Source organism: Primulina eburnea, chromosome 1 (assembly GCF_022965805.1).
Source record: "Primulina eburnea isolate SZY01 chromosome 1, ASM2296580v1, whole genome shotgun sequence".
In the NCBI taxonomy this organism is placed as follows: Eukaryota; Viridiplantae; Streptophyta; class Magnoliopsida; order Lamiales; family Gesneriaceae; genus Primulina; species Primulina eburnea.
The window spans coordinates 1,903,928-1,928,145 of NC_133101.1; the positions used below are offsets into that span (position 1 = coordinate 1,903,928).

The following is a 24,218-nucleotide window of genomic DNA, read 5'->3' on the forward strand; positions in this document are numbered from 1 at the left end:
ATAAAGTTAATTTATTTAATTGATAGATTGATACATCATTATGCATTATTTTCCCAATTATTAGTTAATAATTGATATATTTTTAATTTAATTTAGCTTATTTATTTATTTAATTGATACATAAATATGCATTATTTCAAATAAAAAGTTGAATGCTATTAATATTTCTTACATATTTTTTTATTATGCATTCTTTCAAATGAAAAAGTAGGCTACTATTAATATTTTTTAAAGGTATATAGTCTATGTTTCATAACAAAAAATAGTTCAAACATAATTTTTTAAACTTCAAGCCAAATAAACATATACGTTTTATAAGCAAAAATGGTTCAAACTGTATTTTTTAAACTTCAAGTTAAATGAACATATAGATTTGTGGTTAGTGGTTCAGAGAATAAAATATAAATCAAACAAAGAGAAGAATTTTGTTTTCTGTTATATATTTTATTTATTCAACAATGATCCTTTTATAGGCAAATACACATATGAAAATAACCATAAAAATAACAACAATATTTGACCACTAAACCATGAAATAACAAATATGCTAAGATAATTATTTTCTATAATACTTTGTTAATAATAAACAATGACTAACAGACTTTATTTGACAAGACAGATAACTAAGTACTTCGACAAACCTTTAACAATTCAATAATATCTCCCTTAAACCGATAAGGTAAACATCGGCTTAATAAGAACATCATCCCTCAAATTTGTTTTGTAGTATGCTAATACCAAGTAGCTCCCTTAGTTTATGAAATGCAGGCAGTTTCAGGGACTTGATAAACATGTCAGCTACTTGGTTTTCACTTTTGCAATAGATGAGATCAATTGTTTCATTCTTTGTGAGGTCACTTAAAATTGATATTTCACATCAATGAGCTTGCTTCTTCCATGGAGGACTAGATTCTTTGATAGTTTTATGGCTGAACTATTATCATAATAAATTGTAAAAGGATCATGATTCTTGAATTTAAGCTCTTCAAGAATTTTTCTCAACCAAATAGCTTGACATGCACGTGAAGTTGATGCAACAAATTTAGCTTCAATGGTAGATAAAGTAACAATTGATTGTTTCTTCGAAGTGCATGGAACAACCGCTTGATCTAAGAAAAAAATCATATCCTTAAGTTCTTTTTCTATCATCTCGATCTCCTTCAAATCTGATTGTTCTCCTTTCTTATAGTAGAGACCAAGTTCTTGTGTTCGTTGTCGGCATCATAAAATCCTCTTAACAGCTTAAAAATGCATTTCTGTAGGATTCTCAATGTATCTGCTTATGAGACTGAAAGAATACATAATATCCGACATTGTTGCTGTCAAATACATTAAGCTTCTAACAATTTGCTTGTAAAATGTGTTGTCAATCTTCTTTCCTTCACAAAATTTTGTTAGCTTCAAACCATAGTCTATGGGAGTACTTGCAGAATTGCATTTCTTCCTATTAAATCTGCACAAAACTTTTTGAACACGTTTCTTTTGTGAAATAAAAATCTCATAAGTAGATTGAACTACTTCATACCAAGAAAATGATGCGTCTTGCCAAGATCCTACATATCAAACTCAACCATCATGGACTTCTTAAATTTTTCAAACATGACACTATCATTTTCAGAAAATATAAGATCATTAACATATAAACAAACAATGAGATTTTTCCTTCATCTTCAATTTTGTACAAAGTTTATACTCATATGGACTTTTTTGAAAACATACCTTAAAAAATAAGTCTCAATTCGACTATACTAAGCTCGTGGGACTTGCTTTAGCCCATACAAAGTTTTTTTCAATTTATACTCTTTATGCTCATTTCCAACTTAATATAACAAGGAGGTTGATGGATACATATATGTTCTTCCAAGTCTCCATGTAAGAACGTCTATTTCACAGTCAAATAGAAGATAGACCATGAATATTGTGCTACTAAGGCAATTACCAGTCTGATCGTATCATGTCTTGCAACTGAGCAAATATTTCTTTATAACGACTCCAAACTCTTGTTTGTAATCTTTTGCTACCAACGGTGCCTTGAATTTGTAGGCTTTCCATTTTCTTTCAATTGTAAATATACTTCACACATCATTTTTTGACCTTTTGGAAGCTCGATAAGTTCCCAAGTTTTATTTTTATCGATGGATGTGATTTCAGAATCCATTGCCTTTTGCTATTTCGAGTCTTTGACACCTTCTTCGAAATCTACTGGATCATAATATGAAAATAGAGCAAAATGAACAAATTAATCTTCAATTTGGTTATTACCAGTTACCTCATAATTTGTCATCCATTTTACTCTTCTTCTAAATCGTTGAGATCTTTGTTCATTTTCTGTCTCATTGACTGAAATATATTGATTGATTATTGATTGTTGCTTGTACTCTACAAATTATGCATTCTCCAAAGGATGTTGCATTTCTTCTCCATTTTCTCCATCAAAATCAGCTTGAAATGGTTGTTTAACAGTATTTTCATCAACGAAAACTACTGAACATCATGAATATTTTTTGAATTGGGATAACTGCATCTACCGATTTTCGTGTTAGTATTTATTTGGTTCAACTTTGAACACAATTCTTTTTATGCGCACATATTTTACCTTGTTGACTTCTAACTCAACTAAATTGAGATAAAGCGATTGTATTTTGTTAGCTCAAACCAATAATACCGAAAGTTTTAATAGGTATTCATTCACCCCCTCTAAATATCTAGCGGGTCCTAAAAACATATGAGATTGAGTATATGCTGATAGTCATAGACTAAAAAACGAAAGCTAGAGAAATCCACCATTCATTGTTGCAATAGCAATTATGAAATAACAAAAGGACACTTGGTTATTGTATGTTGTTGAATTAGTTAAATATAATTTGACATAGTATATTGATAAAATAATGAATTCCTTCAAAAGCATTGCTTAAGAATTGATATGTGCATTAACCGATATTTGAACAGTCGTTTATTAATTATTTTAATTTAAATTATTTAAATTGTATTTGTTTCATCTTTTTATTTTAATTTCAATTTAATTTATTAATTTATTCAATTTTTTTTTTCAAGTTAATTAAAGAATTGTTTTTAATGTAGATTTGTAATATATCAAGTTTTGTCGGACGATATCCGTACTTGTTATTAGGACTTGACATGTAACAGAAATAACAAACAAAATTACATAACGAAAAGTAAATTATTTAAAATAAATATGTGCAAACATGTAAATTTCATAATGTAATTAATATGAATTTATAAAAAATATAATTTTCATTTTTATTTATTATATCAACTAATTTTATATCAAATAAAATCATTTCCACGTGCAACGCACGTGCACTTTTCTAGTATATATATATATATATATATGTATATATATATACAGAAATGTATAACTACGTATGGATGAGAGCCCTGGTGTTCTACCATATACCACATTTTATTGTGAACTCTTCTAAACAAGTATGATCGACTTTGTATGGGTTAGTTTCCTACAACTTGGTTTCATGCAGTTCACAAGACAGCGCAGATCACGTTTGAAAATGTTATTTGACGTTGTTTATGCTACTTATCCAAACGAGTCAAGTCGAGTTCGGGCAGATCTTTCAAAATTGTTCATATCCGTCTCCCTGAACTCAATTATAGCATTGACCGAACCAGATGAGATTTCATATATTATCGGACTAAAATTGAATCATGTTTTGAAACGATAGAAAGTTATATATAAAGGTTAAATTGATTGACATTTAATTACAGACTGCTTGATGACCATAGACCAGATTAGAGCTTCGTCCATCGTTTGGTGGAATATTGTTTTAACCAGCATCAAACCTTCGCGCCGTCACAATTCATCGCGCCGTCACAATTTATTGTTTTCATAGGAAAATTTGTCACATGTAGTAATTTATCATATTCCCACTTACAAATAAAATAACTCACCCACCCTCTATTTCTACATCAAATTAAATGTTCTATCTTTTTTTATTTTATTTTTTGAAAACAAATGCCGTATAGAGGAAAATGTCAGTCTTACGAGCAATGTTCTGAAAATACAATAAAGCACGGATTAAGCGCCATAAAACGTGAAATGTAGAGGAAAAAAACTTCGATTCAGACAAAAGCGTGAAAAAATATATCAATCCAAGGTTAACATCGAACACAAGAAAAATATGATTATGTATGAGCTTTTCGGAAGTTCAATTTTATTTTTTTCAAAAAAAAATTTACTTTTGAATTTTTATTTGGTTTATATAAAATTTTAAATGAATAAGCTCTGAAGTCACCGAAATATTCTTTAATAATTACCTCATATAATTAAAACAAAAAACTCTAAGATTTATATATATTTAAATTTTATATGCTATTGTGCGTTTTTTAATATATTGATTAACTTGATATAATTATAATTGTAGTAAAAACAGAAAACAATTTTTTATGTAAAATGATTCGATTGACTAAAAATGAAAAATCATGCTCATAAAAAAGAAGCAAGAAAACTCGATCTTAAACGATCATAAAAAAGCTCGACCTCGGAAATTATTGAAATCTAACCTAGTTCAATCCCAAGTTGGAGGACATGGTTTAAGAATTTTGATAAAAGAGGCCAGATTAGAAATCTCAACTCACCAACAAAAAAAAAAAACAGCCCAAGAGTAACATTTGGCTCTGCTATTTCGATCATTTTCCCTAGCAATGGATAACGGCGATGATACTACTCTAGAAACATGCCGACGTTGAAGTTGACATTTGCAATCCATTCGTAATCAACCAGCGAACCAAAATATAGTAGCTTTATACTCACCAAGATGGCAATGAAATTATCTGATTAAATAGACTGGGAGAATTACCATAACAGCTACAACGCAAAAACCAATTGAGTTTCCAAAGAACCTTTTGACTGATTGAAAAGTAGCTCTCAACTCGGTTCTGCAAAAAAAACAGGGTAAGCCAAAATAAAAAAAAAAAAAAAGCAAGTTTTCAAGCCTCTGTTATTGGAAACTCAAAGTCAACGTCTTTCCCTGAGAGCTTCCTGTAGACTCCAGCAAAAGTCTCTAGCTTAGTCTCGGTATCATTCTTGGCTTTAGGATCCAAGAAGACCTGTAGTTAGCAGAAAGATTAAAAACATTGTCACTCGGAATGCCAGCGAAAATTTGAAAAACAAAAGAAGAAATGAAAATAAATCACCTTCATTATCTTAGAACCATCAAGCCTGTATCTCGTGCGCTTCCCCACAATCTCAGCAGGATAAACTATGTCCCCGAGAATGGCTTCATGCACACTAGTAAGAGTGCGGGTACGAGGCCTTTGAACAGCAGAACCCTTCTTAGGCGGACGCAAAATCCTCCTCGTAGTAATAAGGACAACTTCCTGAGAGAGCGAGACTAATTAAGTGGCTGAATGCAAACATTGTCAAATAAATAATCCATTGTTTCAATCAGAAATAGTTTTTGTGGTTACGATAATTAAAAACATCAATATTATTTAAAGCTAAAAAATTGGCAAGACAAGTAATATATTATTCATACTTCGATAATTAGAAACTACAAAATCATTTAAAACCAAGAGAATTAGAAAATGATATATTTATAATTTGAATCTCCCAGCATAACAAAAATTCTGCAGTATTTTTTTGAACAAAATAAAACTCATTGAACTAATGAATAAACTTATGTTGGATTATGCAGCAAACAGTTTATTCATATCAATCTTACCTTTCCGCTAAATTTCTTCTCAAGTTCTCTGACTAGTCTGGGCTGAATCTTGCGGAAAGCTTTCCTCAATCTAAAAGGAACATGAATAACTACCGCCTTCTTGCCTCCAGAAACATCAATCTGCCTGTAAAAAGTTAACGAATGGGATTATAGCATATTTCACAAAAGGAGTAGGGCCAACGCTCAGGAGTAGTGCAAAACTATGCAAAAAACACACAGCCAAGTAGAACTTACGAGGCAGAGTTGATGTAAAGGTCTTTCAAGTCACTCTTAATCTCTTGGTTTGTGTTTTCCAAATCAAAAAGAGCCTGCATACAAGTCAACAAAATGCACATCATGATGAAGCGCGTCTTCAATAAGGAAAAAAAGAGAAAGCAAGAGTAGGGACCTGGGTAACATTCTCCTCAAATTCAGTCGGGTCAGCATTTTTGTCCTTGTGAATCTTTTGCCCGGCAGTGAACATCTTGAAAGAACCTTTATGCTAATAAAGACATGTAAATCAAAAGTTAGTTTTATGCATTAAAGGAGGAACTTCTGACTCAGGGCACATGGGATCAAATAAATAATAATCATGAAAAATAGATTGCTTAAGGGGGAAACAAGAATGTTATAAAACTCATTTTATTTGTGTAAGGAAAAATGCTGAGCCTCCCCGATTATTTCTGAATTTCTAGAACAAAAATTGGACGACTCACCAAGAATGTTAACTTTTTCTTTAGTTAAGGTAGATGCATTCATGCAATTCAGAAACTTTTTAGTACATTTTAAAAAAATGGTTCGGGCGACAAGTCTCAGAGCAGTCAAAAGAAAAACATTATGAATATATGGTAATCCAGTCACCAATACAATTTGATAACGACCTTCACAAAAAAAAATCATCACGAAGATTCTAAAAATCAACAATGCCAACCATTTGCCATAGCTCAAAATCAACAACATAACCAACGCAAAACATGAATGCACAAGATTGCAAGATGTACAAATAAAAGCACGTTCCACAACAAACAGATTATAACAAATGAATACTCAGCCATTTCTAAACAAAAAAGAACGAAAAAAGGTACCAATTTTCAGAACTTGACACACAATCAGTTTAACATTGATTTCCACAGATACGGGAGGGAACTGGTGAAATGAATATCAATTTCACTGAGGAAGCATACCTTGGCAAAGCGAAAGGAGACGATTGGAGGCCCAGACAACAGAAACCCTAGATTCGGCGCTGAAAATTTACGAACAGGCGTTGTTGTTGGTTAATTTAGCACGTACCTAGAAAGCCCTAGATATTGGACGGCTGCGATTGGGTGCAGAGTTTGAGCTAAAAGTCCAAAAATTACTAAATATTTTTTACAATTACAAAAATATCAAACCAAATTGTTTAAATTTAATTTTAATATATTAAAAACTATAAAATAAAATTTTGTATTATGAAAATCTATAAAATGATGAAGTATTTTATGTATTACTAAATTTTATGTAACTTTTAATGTTGGAAAAAATTAGAATACAAAATATCTCAATTTACTATTTCAATCATATCTAAGTACACATATTTATATATTTACGGATTACTGTTACAAAAAAAATATTACAAAATACTAAAAATTTAACAATTATCTAAAAAACTATGTTACGTAAATAAACAATCTCCAAATAACTTAATATAATGTCACGATTGTTTCCATAAAATTTGATCATCACTAAAAAAATATTTTATGCAAAAAAAATAAATAATGTCTTGTGTTTAAATTAAGTATATAATATATGTATTCAGATTTTAGCTATTTTTACTGCGGAGTTCCACAAGAATTTGGGATATTGGTTTCAAAATATTAATGATTGTTTATGCAATCATATATAAAATACTTCATTTATCATTTTAATTTATTTTTTCTAATATATATAAGTATAAATTAAAGAATATGAAAATATATAAGTATAAATTTTAATTAAAATTAATTTAGATTGAAAATATATATATTTTAATTAAAATTAATTTAGATTGAAAAATATATAAGTATAAATTAAAGAATATGAAAATATAATTTATCCTTATTTAACACACACTTTAATAGCTAGAGGTCTTTTCCCCAGACTATCGGACTCAAAGCTGCAGACTTTACACGCCCCCTTCTTGCATGAGGAAATAAAACAAGCGTTTTTTAATATGTTTCCGGATGGTATGGACGCTTTCTTTTATCAAAATATATCAGTTTGCGAGTTTGCCATAAATTCTTCGAGTCAGGTGACATTCCAAAACGAGGAATTCGACATAGGGACTCTATTTCCCCTTACATTTTTGTCTCATGTATTGAAAGACCGAGTCATCTGATCTGTAAAGCAGTTATGATGGTGGAAGGCAGTCAAGCTATCAAGAAAATGGTCCTTTGATATCACAATTATTCTTTGCGCGCAGATTGTGTCAAGGAATGTCGCAGACAGTATGGCACAAAGCCTATCCTCTATAACAGACCTTGGGAGATATCTGGGGGTTCCATCTATTTATGGACGGGTACACGAGATCTCTATAAACAGATGTTGGCAGGGGCGGATTTAGTGTAGGGCGAACGGGGGCCACGGCCCCCCCAAAAAATTTTTAAAAAATTTTTAGTATATAGCGATATAGCGACGGGTTTGCAAAAACCCGTCGCCGATCTAGATCGACGACGGTTCTTGTCAAAATCGTCGCTATATTGCGACGGGCTTCTCATCACTGTCGCTATGTAGCGACGGTATCATGCTTTACCGTCGCTATATCATGCTTTACCGTCGCTATATAGAGACGGTTCTTAATAAAACCGTCGATATTTTCCTATATATACCGCCCTTGCCGAACATTTTCTTAAACGATTTCGTCCATATCAGGTAGTTGTTATACTCTTATCAATTTTTTCGGAGTATCGATTTTTTTATTTTGTACTGACATTGTTTCGTATTTATCTCGTAGATTTGCTCGTCGATGTGATCTTCCATCTGGTTCTTCGTGGGCTGTATTGCTGTAATTAATTAGTTTGTTACATCTTTTAATATTTTGCTCTTTGTTTTATTGCTGTAATTAATTAGTTTGTAATTTGTTCCACCTGTTTCCAGATTGATTTCCTCACTTGAAAAAGTGAAGTCTTTTTGCGTGGCTCGTAATATTGATGTTCCTGATTTTAGTGCTCAATATGTTGATAGGCGAGGTAGAGCTCGTCGTCATCAAGGCAATTTCACCATTGAGCATCATTATCGGGTAGACTTATTTTATGCTACGATAGATTCACAAATGCAAGAAATTAATGTGCGTTTTAATGAAGATGCGGTGGAGTTACTTATGCTTAGTTCTGCCTTAAATCCTCAAAATGCATGTGACTCATTGAGATATCTGGATATATGCAAATTGGTTGAAAAGTTTTATCCACAAGATTTTACTAGTGACGAAAAAGAGCGACTAGAGATGCAGTTGAAGCATTATGAGCATAATGTAGTTATAGGGCCATATTACAAAAGTCTTTCAACTCTTTCTGAGTTGTGTCAATGGTTGGTGAAGACTAAAAAAGCTAATATATACGACCTTGTTTTTAGAGTGATCGTGCTTGTGTTGACTCTTCCAGTTTCTACAGCTACTACAGAACGATCATTATCAGCTATGAATATCGTCAAAACTCGGCTTCGGAGCAAAATGGAGGATGTTTTTCTCTCGGATGCATTGCTGATATTTATTGAAAGAGAAATTGCTAAAAATATTTGTATTGATACTATCATTGAAGATTTTGAAAACTTTAAGGAACGTCGAATTCCTTTTAGTTAGAAATACTTTTGTTAAGAAACGTACGGTTGATGTTTTGTTCAATATAACCGGTAGAATTTTTGTCTTTTCCCTTCTAAATTTTTGTTTGTCTTTTGTAAGCGGGCCCCCCAGTGTCGAAATCCTAGATCCGCCCCTGGATGTTGGATATAGTTAAGTCATGACTCGGGGATGGAAACGCCAGGTATTAGCACAATCTGTGCTCAATGTGATTCAACTATACGCTATGCAAACAACCGTTCTACATATGGGTATTTGTACCGAAATCAAAAAACTGACCAGAAGATTCTTATGGGGAAGCAGTACAGGAGAAAGAAAATGTCATTTAGTTAGTTGGGAAGTAGTGTGTTAAATGTCCCACATCGGTTAGATAATTAACTTTTGAGTGATATATATGGAATTGGACAATCCTCCCCCCTTGAGCTAGCTTTTGGGTTGAGTTAGGTCCAAGTTCCAATCTTAACATGGTTTGAGTGTTATCTAGGTAATCATTCAGCCAGGTTTCAAGTTCATCTTAAGCTTTGTTATGTTTCAACTTCACGTTTGTTGGACTGCCTATAATTAGGTCACCCGTTCGCCCATAATTGGGTTTGGTAAATCACCCCAGATGTTTCATCCTGGGGCAATGAAGGGGGGTGTTTAAATGTTTCCTACATCGGTTAGATAATTAACCTTTGAAGTGGTATATATGGAAATTGGACAATCCTCTCCCTCTGAGTTAGCTTTAGGGGTGAGTTAGGTCCAAGTTCCAATCTTAACATAGTGGTATAACCGAAGCAAAGATGAGGACTGGGTATTAACAGACTACAACCCGTGAACTTAGCCTTCATGACTAAGCTTGGTTGGAGACTAGCTAAGGAAACAAACCTCCTATGGGCACGGGTAATTAAAGGCAAGTACATGCGAGAGGACCATGGAATCCTAGCCAAAAGTGGGGCGTCGAATGTGTGGCAAGGCATCTCCAAAACTAAGAACTTCTTGGAAGAGGGTAAAATGGATGTTGTCAGAAATGGGAGATCAACATTATTCTGGCTGGATAAATGGATCACGAAACAACAGCTGATTAGCATGATGCAGAAGTGCATTAACCCATCAGAGAGACAAGGTTCATGAATACTGGAATAGAGGAGAAGGATGGAATTGGGAAGCTTTGAATGGCATGCTGCCCATATCTCGAGCGAGGAGGAAGATACCGAGGATAACATCCTTTGGGGCCTCAATAGCAATGGGTGTTTCTCAGTCAAAACCGCATTGATCTGATAACAAGAATAGATGAGAAAATACGTGATAATTATTGGATAGAAATCTGGAGACTGAAAGTGCGCAATCGAATCAGAGCCTTTCTATGGCTACTCAGTCGCAACAAAATCTTGAGCAATTCGGAAAGGGTCGAAAGGGGGCTCACCATGGATGGCAATTGTGCTCTTTGTCAAAACTCCATGGAAGATGCAGACCATATATTTGCTAAGGAGGTTTGGGGAGGTCTACTGCCTACAATGAATGCTCTTGATGACATGCAAATAACGAGTGGTTCAGTAGAAATGTCACACAAAAGTTGCATAAAAATATGACTTGTAGATTGGAATATCTTGTTTGCTGTAGCGGTATGGCGGATTTGGAATTGGAGAAATGAGTATGTATTTACAGATCAAACGAAGAACCCGGATTTCAAGATAAAGTGGATCAAGACCTTGAATTCTAGAGGGGTTATGTCGAAGAACTCTCACTACAAATATCGATTCTTTAGGTGGAAACTCCGTCGGAATACTAGAGTTCGCTTAATATGATGCAAAGTTACTAAAAAAATAATTTTTATAAGTATACTCAAAGTCAATGGTTAATTGATTGAAATTTGAACACCAAAGAAAATGATGTCCGTCATCTAATTAATTTAGTCTCCAAATGCAAACCTCTTTACTAGAGATTGAGAAGTTAGAGAATATATGTAAGAGAACAAAATCATAACATTAATATATAAAGTATTTTGATTTTAACAAACACGCCAAAATCACTTGCGAGCACGCAGCGATCCAGCTCATTAACACGCGTCGTTATTTAATTGGGTTTAAGGAACCTTTCAGTGACCCCTATGTTACCAAATTATTATCTCCCTCTTGTATATATACCGTGACCGTTGCGTTTCTGTCAATAGTATTGTCGGGCTTGTGCCTTCGAGAGTTGAGATTTTTATCTTTTTGCTCACGGTGTTATACACGTACTTTCCGGCGGCGGCGGAAGAGATCGGAGGCGGCTCTTGGGAGTATCGTTCAGAAGTCGAAAGTAAGAAGATGAAGATTTGCGTGAAGACTCTGAAGGGTACACACTTCGAGATCGAAGTGAAACCCGATGACACAGTATGGGATCAATTCTCTGCCCCCTTCTCTTGCTTTGACCTACTCGAATTGCTTCATTTGTTAGTATTACTGGATGTCATGGATTTGATTTTCACGGTAGTCGTTGATTGGAGAGTGATTAGGGTTCTGAATTGATATATCTATACCCTTGACGTGGCGTTTATTCCTAATTATAACTGGAATTTGAATTAATATTTCTTTGATATTGACGGGTATCTTCGTTGGTGTGTCTTTAGTGGCTCGATTTGCATCTAATTGTATTTTGTGATTGGAGGGTAATTAGGGCCCTGAAATGGCTTTTTTTTTATCCTTGATGTGGTAATTATTCCTAATTATAATTGGAATCGGAGTTGATTTTGTTTTTCTCCATCGAGGTGAGCTTCTTTTTACCCAGTGATTTGCTTGTGGGCCATAATTCTTGCTTTTTATTTTAAAGTTTTGACTTTTTGTCGTGAATATATGCATTGCTTAATATGATGGCTGATACACGTCTCATGGGCTCATGTGGTAGAGTTATCTACTGCTACCGGTACATGATATTTGTCTCGCTATGGGATTATTTTATCTCCAATGCCATTATGTTTAATATATTGTTGTTCGAATCTCTTCAAAATCTTCATATTTTTGCTTTTGGAAGAACTGATGGCAATTTGAGTAGCGTTGGTTGCTCTTTGTGGTGGTTTAGAGGCACTGCGGTTTAGCTTTCAACCAATTTAAGCATAATATTGTCCTGTATAAGAGGATGGAGTAAGGGCAAGAATGTAATTTTAGTCAAGTGAAAGATTAGTGATAGAAAATAGAAGAAAACTGTTTTAGATAACCTTTTCATTGGATCATTTACTGTAGTCCTTGGGGTAAATTATATTATAAGATTTTTAGATACCTTTGCATTATATTATAGCTTCCCCCGATGTCATGGATAAGATTTGAACTTAAGTGTGAATTTGCATATGCATTTGTCTTGGTTATTTTTTGTAATTTATCGTTGGTTCTATTCTCTTACTATACATCATTCTTTTTAGGTGGTCGATGTGAAGAAAATTATTGAAACGGTTCAGGGTTCGGATGTATACCCAGCTACTCAGCAGATGCTGATTCATCAAGGGAAGGTTCTTAAAGATAATACAACACTGGAGGATAACAAAGTTGTGGAAAAAAGTTTTGTGGTGATTATGTTGACCAAGGTAAATTGATTGTCTTGTCAACCATTACTCTGGGATTTCAGGGATATTTGTGAAAATGGACTTGATCAACCATTTTTTCAAAAAAATAACCTCCCAAGTGTGTTTAAAATACATTGCAGAAGGTAATTTTTTAAAAATAATGGTCGACGGTTAGATAATAAAATGCCCCAGGATTTCAAGTGAATGGAGATTTATTTTATGAACTCTTTGGTAAACAAGATACAAAATGTTAATCTAACATGTAACGCATGTAAAGGGAGAACGGTGGATGTTACATTAGGTATTTTGGTAGTAAACTGGTGTTTTGACTGAGTCTGGCCTGATTCTTTATGTTTATCTCCACTCAGGCTTACATACAAATCCAGAAAGACAAATGCACATTAATTCCAAAAAATTTAAATTTATGGCTGACTATATGTGCTCTGAAATTATGTAGAGCAAGGCATCATCAAGTGGAGCTGCAACTGCATCTGCTACTCCAGCGAGTACAGTAAGTTCATCTAAATGTATTTTCCACAGTTTCTGGCTAGGTTAGTGTTAAATGAATTTTCATATTGAAGTTGTCTCATGAACAATTGATATTTTTAGTTGTAATTGTTAGTTACACATTCAAGGTGACGTGTCTTGAGGAGGCTGATTTATTTTCTTTCTACCTTTTTTTCCCTGGGGATGATGGTATGATTTAAAATTAAAACCAATGGTTGGATACAATTAAGTAAATGACTTGTTCAAACATCTCATTAAAATGATTAATACCCAAGCAGAAATTTGTTTGCATTTGTCCTTGCAAAGTTTGAGTGGTGGCTTTTGTCTGGACTTGTCTATTCTAAATTTAGACTTCATTTCCTGATGAGGATTTAAAGTTCTTGAAATATCTTATAGTTTGATATGTTTTGATGGTTTCTTTGTCTCCCTATAGACCCAACCTGCAAGTAATACCCCTCCTCCAACACAGCCTGTAACTGCAGGTCCAGTACCTGTGTCAACTAATGCACCGTGAGTTCATATTGGTCTAGTTTTCAGCTAACATTCACAATTTTTTAAATTTCAGTTTATGTCCTTATCAAGAATTTCTTGCATTTGCAGTCCACAGTCAGCTCCTCAATCTGTTCCGGCCCCTGTTCCCGCTCCTGTTCCTGCTCCCGGTCCTGTTCTCGCTCCCGCTCCTGTTCCCGCTCCCGCCCCTGCTCTTGCGCCTGCTCCTGCCCCTACTCCTGATTCGTGAGTAAACCTTTTCTGTTTATTAGTTGTGAAATTTTAGCATTTTACTATAGACTTTTATACAGAATGATGTGTTTTTATTCAACAGCTCAGTGACAGATGTGTATGGTCAAGCGGCTTCGAATCTTGTTGCTGGAAATAACTTGGAGGGTGCTGTTCAACAGATCCTTGATATGGGTGGTGGGTGTTGGGATCGGGATACAGTTATTCGTGCACTGCGTGCTGCATTTAATAATCCGGAGAGAGCAGTTGAATACCTTTATTCTGTTAGTTCGCACCATTCTATTTCATTTTTACCCCCCTATTATATAGAGAACTACAGAATGTGACTGAGATTCAACAGCATGGTTTTGATATTTTGTGGATTGCTTTTTATTTTTCTTCTCTTCCACCTTGATTAACTTTCACTATATAACCTTGAGTGGAAGTTTAATCTCAGGGAATTCCAGAGCAAGCAGAAGTTGCTCCTGCGGCGCAAACACCTGCTGGTGGGCAGCCGGTGAATCCTCCAATCCAGGCTACACAGCCAGCAGTAGTACCTTCTACTGGACCCAACGCTAATCCATTGAATCTTTTTCCACAGGTAGGATTTTTTCCCAATCTTTGAGATATCATTTGACCTAAAAGGATTGTATTTATTGAATAAATTTAAAGAAGAAAACACGAACAAGAATAATTGTTTGTATCTTTATGGAGCCAGGGCCTCCCTAATGTGGGCTCAAATGCAAGTGCCGGTGCCCTAGATTTCCTTCGCAACAGTCCACAGGTACCAAACACGGTTTTCTACAATTTGGGTTACCGTTACATATTATATGTTTTGATTTTCTTGTTCTTATTTTTAGTTTCAATCACTGCGAGCCCTGGTGCAAGCCAATCCACAAATCTTGCAGGTACTTATGTTGCATGCTTAATTAGTTTTTTTAATTTATGGATGTTAATATATTAGTGCTAACTTTACCTTGTAAACGCCTCTTTTATGTACTTCCACCAGCCCATGCTTCAGGAACTAGGGAAACAAAATCCACAATTAGTTCGAATGATCCAAGAGCATCAGGCTGATTTTCTACGCTTGATAAATGAACCTGTTGAGGGCGAGGGGTGAGAAAATCTGATGTAGTTTACGTTAGTTGATTCTGGTTGATATAACATCAAGTTGTTTTAGTCCCAAATATGTGTCTTTTCTGAGCTTTGGATGTAACTTTGATGCAACCAGGAACATATTAGAACAAATGGCTGAAGCAATGCCACAGGCGATCACTGTCACACCAGAAGAGCGTGAAGCAATTGAACGTGTAAGTTTTTCCTACTAAACCCAAATTTTATTCGAACATATGTAGAATGTGTTACTTAGGTTCATGTGCACTCAATCTCATTTTCTTCATTTGGCTACCATTGGCATCCCTTGGCAAAAAAGTCTTTTAGCTCAAAACTGCTGGGGAAACACTTCAAATGTTAGTGTTGAGATTAACAGCTAATGTTTTGTGACTGATGATGTGGTACAATAATCGTGATGATGAGGCTTGGATTAATCCAAGGCTCAAAAAATTTGAATTGTTTTGTTACCATTAACTATAATTTTTAATATAGTTGTGTGCATTTGATTCTATAATGTGATTGTGGAGCCTCAATACATGCCACAGAGAAACTTCCTTCTATTTGATCTGTTAGTTAGGTCCCGACACTGGTCTGGATGCAAGGATTGGATATAAATGGATTTCAATTTCACGACTCAAAACTTATCATGTGTTATGGTGAAATTTTTTGTTCAAGTATTTATATTCAATATATATTTTTAAGGGATTGAAATGATCTCTCCAACAAAAATAATTTGAACAAATATAATTCAAATGCCTTCATTTCGAATTTTATGCATCAATGCCATGAACAAAACAGCACAATTGTCTGATTTACACAACTTTGGTGTTTTGTTTTGCAGCTTGAAGCGATGGGGTTCGAACGAGCTTTGGTATTGGAAGTATATTTTGCATGCAACAAGAACGAGGAGCTGGCTGCAAACTACCTCTTAGATCATATGCATGAGTTTGATGAGTGAAATTGTGTGGATCGAGTGGTTTCCCTTTATACTTGCATGCTTTCATATGTGCAATGTACTCTTTCTCGCCTTGTGGATTAATTTTTATTTATCAGAGGCTTTCCCGAACTTTGTTTATCTGGATACGTATATACAGTTCTTGAAATACTTATCTTAGGAATTGAGCAAGTAATTATGTTTTGATTTTTGTTTTTAGTAATTACCACAGAAATAGAGTTTTTTGTTTTAAACAAATGAACAACAAGCGTATGCCATAGGTTGTCTCTGACATTGCGTATGGACTGGAAAACAAATTCAGTGAGAAAACATACACCGAGTCAAACTTCTGGATTTGTTCTGGGAAGTTGAAGAATATGTCCTCACAATTTGTAACTCGACGAAACTTGAGACTAATTCAGTAGCAGAAACATCCATACATGTATCTTAGCCTTCAGAGGGTAGGAAAAAATAAAACAAAACACAAGGAGCCATAGTTCTTGAAGTGTTCTTAAGCTACTTGAGAGATTCAGAAATATAAAAAAAAGTGTAGGGACAGAAGAAAAAAGACAACAAAAAACAACAGGGTTGAAGTTTGGCTTAAGTAGTAGACAACCAAAAACAACAAAACTCATGTTCGGTCCAATCTTGCGATCTTCAAATAAATTTCACTTTGTAAGATGCTTCCAAGAACAATCTCGACCGGCTGCTCCGGTGTAGTCACGAAGATGCATCTGAAAGTTACAACCGATAAACGTTCTCCATCAACCCTTTAGCTTGCTTCTGAATATATTTGACTGTAATTCCATCACAGGTTGAGCATGACAACTTTGAGAAAAATACATTCGATGCATGCGTCATGAGCGTGAGCTGCCATGCATTATTGTTGGGGAGAGATGTCATATGGAGAAGAACAACAGAGGATCACCATGTCCCAAGCTCAACTAGGCAATATCACTATATCAGGATTGATCTTTGCAACTTCGAAATGTAGAGTATTCCCAGAGCCGTAAGAGTTTCACAGACTTCACTTTCATACAAGGACAGAGTTTGCTACTTGTGCGGTTGCACAGTGGAATTAAGAATTTCCAGCAGAAGTTATATCAAGGTATGTCAAGTGTTCCAAGAATGAACAGCGTTTCTTTTTTCTAGGATTTGACACAAAAGTTTTCAACTGGGCATGCCAGCTTCGAAAGCAGATGCAACATAATAAAGCAAATAGCTATATATAATCGAAACTCTCTATCAGTCTGATTCTTTTCGTATCAACATCAACGTACAGAAGTTCAAACCAAGAATCACAAAAAAAATTGTTTGATATTTTTAAGTTAAAACCCCATTGTTGAAGGTTGGCCCTGCGTGTGTGTGTGACCAGGGGCGGATCTAGGATGTGGAAACTGGGGGGGCCGCTTAGTTTATTTTGCGACGGTTTTTCAACTACCGTCGCTATATGGCGACGGTTTTTGAAAAACCGTCGCAAAATATGCGACGGTTTTGGTCAAAACCGTCGCTAAGCAAAAAAAAAGGAGGCATCAAGTTTCGAACTCGGGCGGATCAAACGTTTATAATTGGCTTTAGCCACTGAGATACATGGACGTATCATTCATTTTAGGGGGGCCATATGTATATATATCTGTTAATATATTTAGTTTAAAAAAAATTAATATATACTAAAAACTTTTTTTAAATTTTTTGGGGGGGCCGTGGCCCCCGTTCGCCCTACACTAAATCCGCCCCTGTGTGTGACCTTGGAATAAGAGTCAAGGAAAGAATGAAAGGGAATATAAGGCTCTCAACTGCTGCAACGGTTTGACAGCAACTTCTGTTACCTATATGAAAGTCACACTTGTATATATAGATAGATAGAAGGGAGAAAAAAAGCTGAGAGTTGAGAGGGAAAATTCTGTAAAACTTCTTCTTGATTTTGATAATAAACTCTATTGTTCTTGGCTGCCGTGGATGTAGGTTGAAAAACCGAACCACGTAAATTCTTGATCCATTCTTATTTCTGCATAATCTTGATGCTTGAGTGTGACAAAAACGAAGAACAGAAAACTCGATTGAGATACTATCGTGTGGGATAAATTGTTCCAATCACCGAGGAGAGTTTGCTTTGATTGAGTGATCGTAAATCACTACAAGTGGTATCAGAGCCAGGTTGAAGACATGGCGAATTCGAGGTTTGATCTTGACAAGTTCACTGGCACAAACGATTTCAGTTTGTGGAGGATCAAGATGAAAGCCCTTCTCGTGCATAATGGCTTATTTGATGCCATTAAACAAGAAGAAGATATCAACGAGAAGGAAAAGAAGACTTCTGCGGAAACAGAAGCAAAGGCCCATAGTGCCATTCTGCTATGTCTTGGCGACGAGGTACTGCGAGAAGTCGCGGAAGAAAGCACAGCTCTAGAGGTGTGGAAGAAATTGGAAACTCTTTATCTCAAGAAATCTTTGGCGAATAGGTTGTATCTCAAGAAATGTCTCTATACAATCAGCATGGAAGAAGGAAAGGACTTGAGGAAACACATGGATGATTTTAATAAAATCGTCCTTGATCTCAAGAACATCGATATCAAAATCGATGAGGAGGATTATGCAATTCTGCTATTAAGTTCCCTGCCAAAGTCCTATGAACACTTTGTTGACACCATGCTTTATGGAAAGGAATCATTAACAATTGCAGAGGTTAAATCGGCTCTGAACTCAAAAGAATTGCAGAAACTACATGAAACAAAGAAGGATCCGAATGGTGAAGGCTTAATGGCCCGAGGAAGATCGATCAAGAAGGAATCAAAATATTCAAGAAACAGATCAAGATCAAAATCCAGAGGAAAGTTGAGGTGTTACATATGTCATAAGGAAGGACACTTTAAGCGTGAATGCCCTGAAAGAAAGAAAAGATATCAAGAGAAGAACATGGAAAACGGTGATGCAACAGTTGTGAGTGATGGTTATGACTCAGCGGATGTTTTAGTTGCTGCCGTATCAGAATCTAATGAATCATGGGTATTAGATTCTGGATGTTCATTCCACATGTGTCCCAAAAAGGAATGGTTTCGTGATCTAGTTGAAGGAGAAACCGGTTTTGTACTTTTGGGAAATAACAAAACATGTAAAATTCTGGGTATTGGGAACATCATGCTAAAACTTCCAGACGGGTGCCAACGACTAATCAAATCAGTAAGGTACGTCCCTGAATTGAAAAGAAACTTACTGTCCATAGGAATGTTTGATACAAGTGGTTTCAACGTAAAGATCGAAGCTGGAATCATGAAGATTTCAAAAGGATCTTTAACTGTCATGAAAGGCACCAAAAATAATGGTTTGTACTCACTCGAAGCAGAAACAATAGTTGGCCAAATTGATTCAAGTATCACAGCTGAAAATAAGGCACAACTATGGCACCTAAGGCTAGGGCACATAAGTGAACGTGGATTGGTTGAACTTAACAAACAAAATCTGTTATGTGGTGACAAGGTAGGACCTCTTGAGTTCTGTGAGGACTGCATATATGGGAAAAGCCACAGGGTTAAGTTCATGTCTACTAACACAAAATCAAAGGGGATTCTTGATTACATACACTCTGATTTGTGGGGACCTTCAAGGGTGCAATCCAGAGGTGGTTCCAGTTACTTCATGACTATAATAGATGATTATTCAAGGAAACTCTGGATTACTACTTTAAAGAGCAAGGACCAAGCCCTTACAGCCTTTAAGGAATGGAAAATGAGGGTGGAAAAACAAACAGAAAGGAAAGTAAAGAAACTCCGCACAGATAATGGACTTGAGTTTTGCTCTCATCAATTCAATCAATATTGCAAGGATGAAGGGATTTCCAGACATTTTACAGTACCTGGAATGCCACAGCAAAACGGTCTTGCGGAAAGAATGAATAGAACTATCCTTGAACGTGTAAGAAGCATGCTTGCCAACTCAGGATTGTCAAGGAAGTTCTGGGCAGAAGCTGTTCAAACCGCATGTTACCTAATAAATAGGTGTCCCTCCTCTGCTATAGAATTCAAAACACCACAGGAAAGGTGGAGTGGTAAACCCTCAGACTACTCAAACTTAAGAACCTTTGGTTGTACTGCATATGCTCACATAAGGCAGGATAAATTACAACCAAGAGCTCAAAAGTGTATTTTCTTGGGTTATCCGGAGGGAGTTAAAGGATATAAACTTTGGTGCATCGAACCTGGAAATGAAAGATGTTTCATTAGCGGAGATGTCAGGTTCAATGAAATGGAATTCCCACTCAAAACTCCAGTTGGATCAAGAAGAGAAGATCAAATTCAGCAACACAAATTACAAGCTGTTCCAATGTCTGAATTTGAACTTAAGGAAGTAAAAGAATCTGATATACTTGAACAGACTGAGGGAGAACTAATTGAAAAGGCCTCAGAAGATTATCAACTTGTAAGGGACAGACAGAAACGAACAGTGAAAGCACCTCAAAGATTCGGTTTTGCTGACCTTATGGCTTTTGCTCTTCTAGTTGCAAGTGACCTAGATGAGGTGGAGCCAATAACCTTTGAAGAAGCACTAACTTGCAGAGAAAAACAAAAATGGATTGATGCCATGGAAGATGAGATGTCCTCCCTAAAGAAAAACAGAACCTGGACCATGGTTGACACACCTAAGAACCAAAGGTTGGTGGGATCCAAATGGATTTTTAAAAGAAAAGGGGGGATTCCAGGAGTTGAGGATGCAAGATATAAAGCTCGGTTAGTGGCCAAGGGGTTTACTCAGAGGGAAGGAGTGGATTATAATGAAATATTCTCTCCTGTTGTCAAACAAACTTCAATAAGAATGCTTCTGGCCGTTGTAACTCAGCATGATATGGAATTGGATCAAATGGATGTGAAGACCGCATTTTTACATGGGGAACTTCAAGAAACTATCTACATGAGACCACCAGAGGGGTGTAGTTTGGGTAAACCAGGTCAAGTTTGTTTGTTAAAGAAGTCTCTTTATGGCCTAAAGCAATCACCAAGACAATGGTATGAAAGGTTCGATCAATTCATGACAGGGATAGGCTATTCAAAATCAAAACATGATAGCAGTGTGTATTTTAAATCTGCTGGAACCCAAAGCCAAGTGTTCCTGATGTTGTACGTGGATGATATGCTTATGGCCAGCAAGGATAAAAGGGAGATAAACCGGTTGAAGCAACAACTCAGCGAGGAGTTTGAAATGAAAGACTTGGGAGCTGCTAGTAAGATCTTGGGCATTGATATTAGGCGTGATAGAAAACAAAGGAAACTGGTGTTGTCTCAAGAAGACTATATAAATAAGATCTTAAATAAGTATGGAATGCTAACTTCCAAGTGTGTGAGCACTCCTTTAGCTCAACATTTCAAGCTCACGGCCTCTCAGTCACCACATGAAGCTGAAGAAATACAATACATGGAGAAAGTTCCCTATGCTAATGCGATTGGCAGCATCATGTACTGTATGGTGTGCACTCGTCCTGACCTAGCATATGCAATCAGTGTAACTAGCAGGTTCATGGCTAACCCAGGGAAAGAGCACTGGGCTGCTCTAAAGTGGGTTCTCCGATATCTAAATGGAACCAAGGACATTGGGATTAGTTACATAGCAGAAAGAAATCCATCTAGAGTTGTTGAAGGCTATGTGGATTCTGACTTTGCAGGTTGTATGGACACAAGGAAATCTCTGTCTGGATATATCTTTACAGCATTTGGTGGAGCTATCAGTTGGAAGGCCACCTTACAAAAGGTAGTTGCCTTGTCAACAACTGAAGCGGAATATATGGCAGCAACCGAGGGAATAAAAGAAGGAATATGGCTTCTAGGCTTCATAAAGGAAGTGGGACTACAACAAGGAAACATGGTTGTATATTGTGACAACCAAAGTGCAATATATCTCATGAAGAATCCGATGTATCATGAGAGGTCCAAGCACATTGATATAAAAGCCCACTTCATACGAGAAATCATCTCAAGAGGTGAAGTCCAAATTGAAAAGATTGCCTCAGAGGACAACCCTGCAGATGTTTTAACTAAGGTACTACCTGTTTCCAAGTTTAAGAAATGTCTAAACTTGGTCAGAGTTGAAAAGACTTAGAAGACAGGGGCTGGAGCAGTCAGGAGCTATAGGAGGAGACAAGGTGGGAATACATCAATCACAAGCAGAGCCAAGGTGGAGAATTGTTGAAGGTTGGCCCTGCGTGTGTGTGTGACCTTGGAATAAGAGTCAAGGAAAGAATGAAAGGGAATATAAGGCTCTCAACTGCTGCAACGGTTTGACAGCAACTTCTGTTACCTATATGAAAGTCACACTTGTATATATAGATAGATAGAAGGGAGAAAAAAAGCTGAGAGTTGAGAGGGAAAATTCTGTAAAACTTCTTCTTGATTTTGATAATAAACTCTATTGTTCTTGGCTGCCGTGGATGTAGGTTGAAAAACCGAACCACGTAAATTCTTGATCCATTCTTATTTCTGCATAATCTTGATGCTTGAGTGTGACAAAAACGAAGAACAGAAAACTCGATTGAGATACTATCGTGTGGGATAAATTGTTCCAATCACCGAGGAGAGTTTGCTTTGATTGAGTGATCGTAAATCACTACACCCATGATTTTCAGGAAAATATTGACGTCAAGCGGATGCAAATGCAACTTGCGTCCCATCAAAATAACACATGGAATCTCTCCAAAAAAATATATCTGGAATCATATGGTGATATGGAGCAAGCAAGGAATACTCGAGGTGATTTCCAGTAGCAGGGAAGAGCATGAAAGGAATACCAGCGAAATTCAATCTTAGCCTATATTAATTTGGGTAACTGTATAAACCATTTCCAGATATACCGTCAAATAATCCTTTGTTTACCCCTGTGAAATAAGCAACGTCTGTGCTCCACCGGGAGTTTTGGATCCGTATGCGTTAGATGTTTGAATGACTAGTGTTATATCATTTATATTATTTTATTACCTTCTCTTAATTTGCATTTTTTTTTTGGGAGACGATGTCAATCGCTCTGAGTGTAAACCCCCCGAGGCATAGTTCAGCCTCTCGAACCGCACAGTTAAAACTAAGAACTGCTACAGGGAACCGTATCTTTTACACATCTGTTTGTCTCAAACAAAGCATGAAGACATTAATATACCATAAAGAAAGGGTAAAAATAGTTCGAAAAAGAAGAAACAAAGTCAAAAAAATGAGAAATTTATTTCAAGATTGACATTGAAATCTTACTAAGTTAACTCTCCCCACTCTGTTGCCACAGAGTAATGATATCGGTAGCCTGGTTGAGCAGAACCACCGTTTGCTTCTTTGAAATCCACGGCTTACTCTCCAGCATGACCTTAAGCTCCTCCCAGGCGTCTTTTCTTGGCCAAAAATAGTATGGGCTTAAAGGAATAGTCCCATGGCCGCCGGGAATCACTTGGTCTATCGCTATTCCAATATTCTTTTCCATCCAAACGAATTTCAAGACCAGCCTAGGTCTTTCCATCAGCTTCACCACAATTCTTGGCTTTTCTTTCGCTTCATTATCGTCCAAGAATGATGCTTCTTGGGTGGTCAGAGAAGAAGATGAAGCACTTGTTTTGATGGGCTTAAATTTTCTTTTGTTGGGTGGATTGCAAGAAAAAGATGGGATCTTGATGGTGGGAAATATTAGATTCTTGGATAAATTTGCCTGCTGTGTAAGAACTGCGGGAGGGTTTCCGGCGCAAGGTCGAAAGCCAACTGATAACATCGTGTTTCGTGCGACACAACTGCGTTGAAATCAAGTGCAAGATTATCTGAATTCAGAGCTCAGCAAAAATGGAACATTGCCAGAATATAAAATGTTATGAATTTTTTCTTTGAGTTATAAAATGGTATGAATTTTCAGAGTTCACAAAGCATTTTAAATAATTTTTAAATTTTTTATATGTAATTCCGAAATAAAATTATTTCCCCTAAAAAAGAAACA

At 35.9% G+C, this 24,218-nt stretch overlaps 3 protein-coding genes and 1 long non-coding RNA gene across 6 annotated transcripts; 2 read left to right on the top strand and 2 right to left on the bottom strand.

Annotated features, from left to right (window-relative positions):
- Positions 1–4,593: 4,593 nt before the first annotated feature.
- LOC140810159 (small ribosomal subunit protein eS7-like) lies at positions 4,594–7,016 on the bottom strand. 3 transcript variants are annotated; one of them, XM_073168008.1, is made up of 6 exons: positions 6,860–7,016; positions 6,085–6,177; positions 5,931–6,004; positions 5,697–5,820; positions 5,170–5,352; positions 4,594–5,082 (listed from the first exon to the last, which is right to left on the bottom strand). In XM_073168008.1, the coding sequence occupies exons 2-6, from the start codon at positions 6,157–6,159 to the stop codon at positions 4,963–4,965; spliced, it is 576 nt and encodes a 191-aa protein (XP_073024109.1). In that variant the 5' UTR covers positions 6,160–6,177; positions 6,860–7,016; the 3' UTR covers positions 4,594–4,962. The 3 variants fall into 3 exon arrangements, with proteins under 3 accessions (XP_073024109.1, XP_073024128.1, XP_073024119.1); XM_073168027.1 differs by having other exon boundaries at positions 6,085–6,170; positions 6,860–6,960; XM_073168018.1 differs by having other exon boundaries at positions 6,761–6,927.
- Positions 7,017–8,200: 1,184 nt separating this feature from the next.
- Positions 8,201–9,486, top strand: LOC140814750 (uncharacterized). The gene is made up of 3 exons (XM_073173839.1): positions 8,201–8,208; positions 8,644–8,694; positions 8,787–9,486. The coding sequence occupies exons 1-3, from the start codon at positions 8,201–8,203 to the stop codon at positions 9,484–9,486; spliced, it is 759 nt and encodes a 252-aa protein (XP_073029940.1).
- A 2,111-nt stretch (positions 9,487–11,597) lies between these two features.
- LOC140804392 (ubiquitin receptor RAD23d-like) lies at positions 11,598–16,482 on the top strand. Its single transcript, XM_073160432.1, has 12 exons — positions 11,598–11,837; positions 12,860–13,021; positions 13,458–13,511; positions 13,941–14,017; positions 14,108–14,242; positions 14,331–14,508; positions 14,682–14,825; positions 14,943–15,008; positions 15,085–15,132; positions 15,234–15,340; positions 15,456–15,534; positions 16,179–16,482. The coding sequence occupies exons 1-12, from the start codon at positions 11,772–11,774 to the stop codon at positions 16,293–16,295; spliced, it is 1,233 nt and encodes a 410-aa protein (XP_073016533.1). The 5' UTR covers positions 11,598–11,771; the 3' UTR covers positions 16,296–16,482.
- A 330-nt stretch (positions 16,483–16,812) lies between these two features.
- On the bottom strand, positions 16,813–24,196 carry LOC140804460 (uncharacterized). The gene is made up of 2 exons (XR_012112177.1): positions 23,495–24,196; positions 16,813–17,419 (listed from the first exon to the last, which is right to left on the bottom strand). It is a non-coding gene; the product is annotated as an uncharacterized lncRNA (long non-coding RNA).
- Positions 24,197–24,218: the final 22 nt, after the last annotated feature.

Bases quoted from the DNA above. Each gene is read 5' to 3' on its own strand.
- LOC140810159 (XM_073168008.1), bottom strand. From the start codon at position 6,159: ATGTTCACTGCCGGGCAAAAGATTCACAAGGACAAAAATGCTGACCCG. The intron at 5,821-5,930 runs GTAAGTTCTACT...AACTTTTTACAG, and splicing joins CTTTACATCAACTCTGCCTC to GCAGATTGATGTTTCTGGAG. The intron at 5,353-5,696 runs GTAAGATTGATA...TCGCTCTCTCAG, and splicing joins AGAAGAAATTTAGCGGAAAG to GAAGTTGTCCTTATTACTAC.
- LOC140814750 (XM_073173839.1), top strand. The intron at 8,695-8,786 runs GTAATTAATTAG...ACCTGTTTCCAG, and splicing joins TCTTCGTGGGCTGTATTGCT to ATTGATTTCCTCACTTGAAA.
- LOC140804392 (XM_073160432.1), top strand. From the start codon at position 11,772: ATGAAGATTTGCGTGAAGACTCTGAAGGGTACACACTTCGAGATCGAA. The intron at 15,009-15,084 runs GTACCAAACACG...TCTTATTTTTAG, and splicing joins TCCTTCGCAACAGTCCACAG to TTTCAATCACTGCGAGCCCT. The intron at 15,133-15,233 runs GTACTTATGTTG...TACTTCCACCAG, and splicing joins CCAATCCACAAATCTTGCAG to CCCATGCTTCAGGAACTAGG.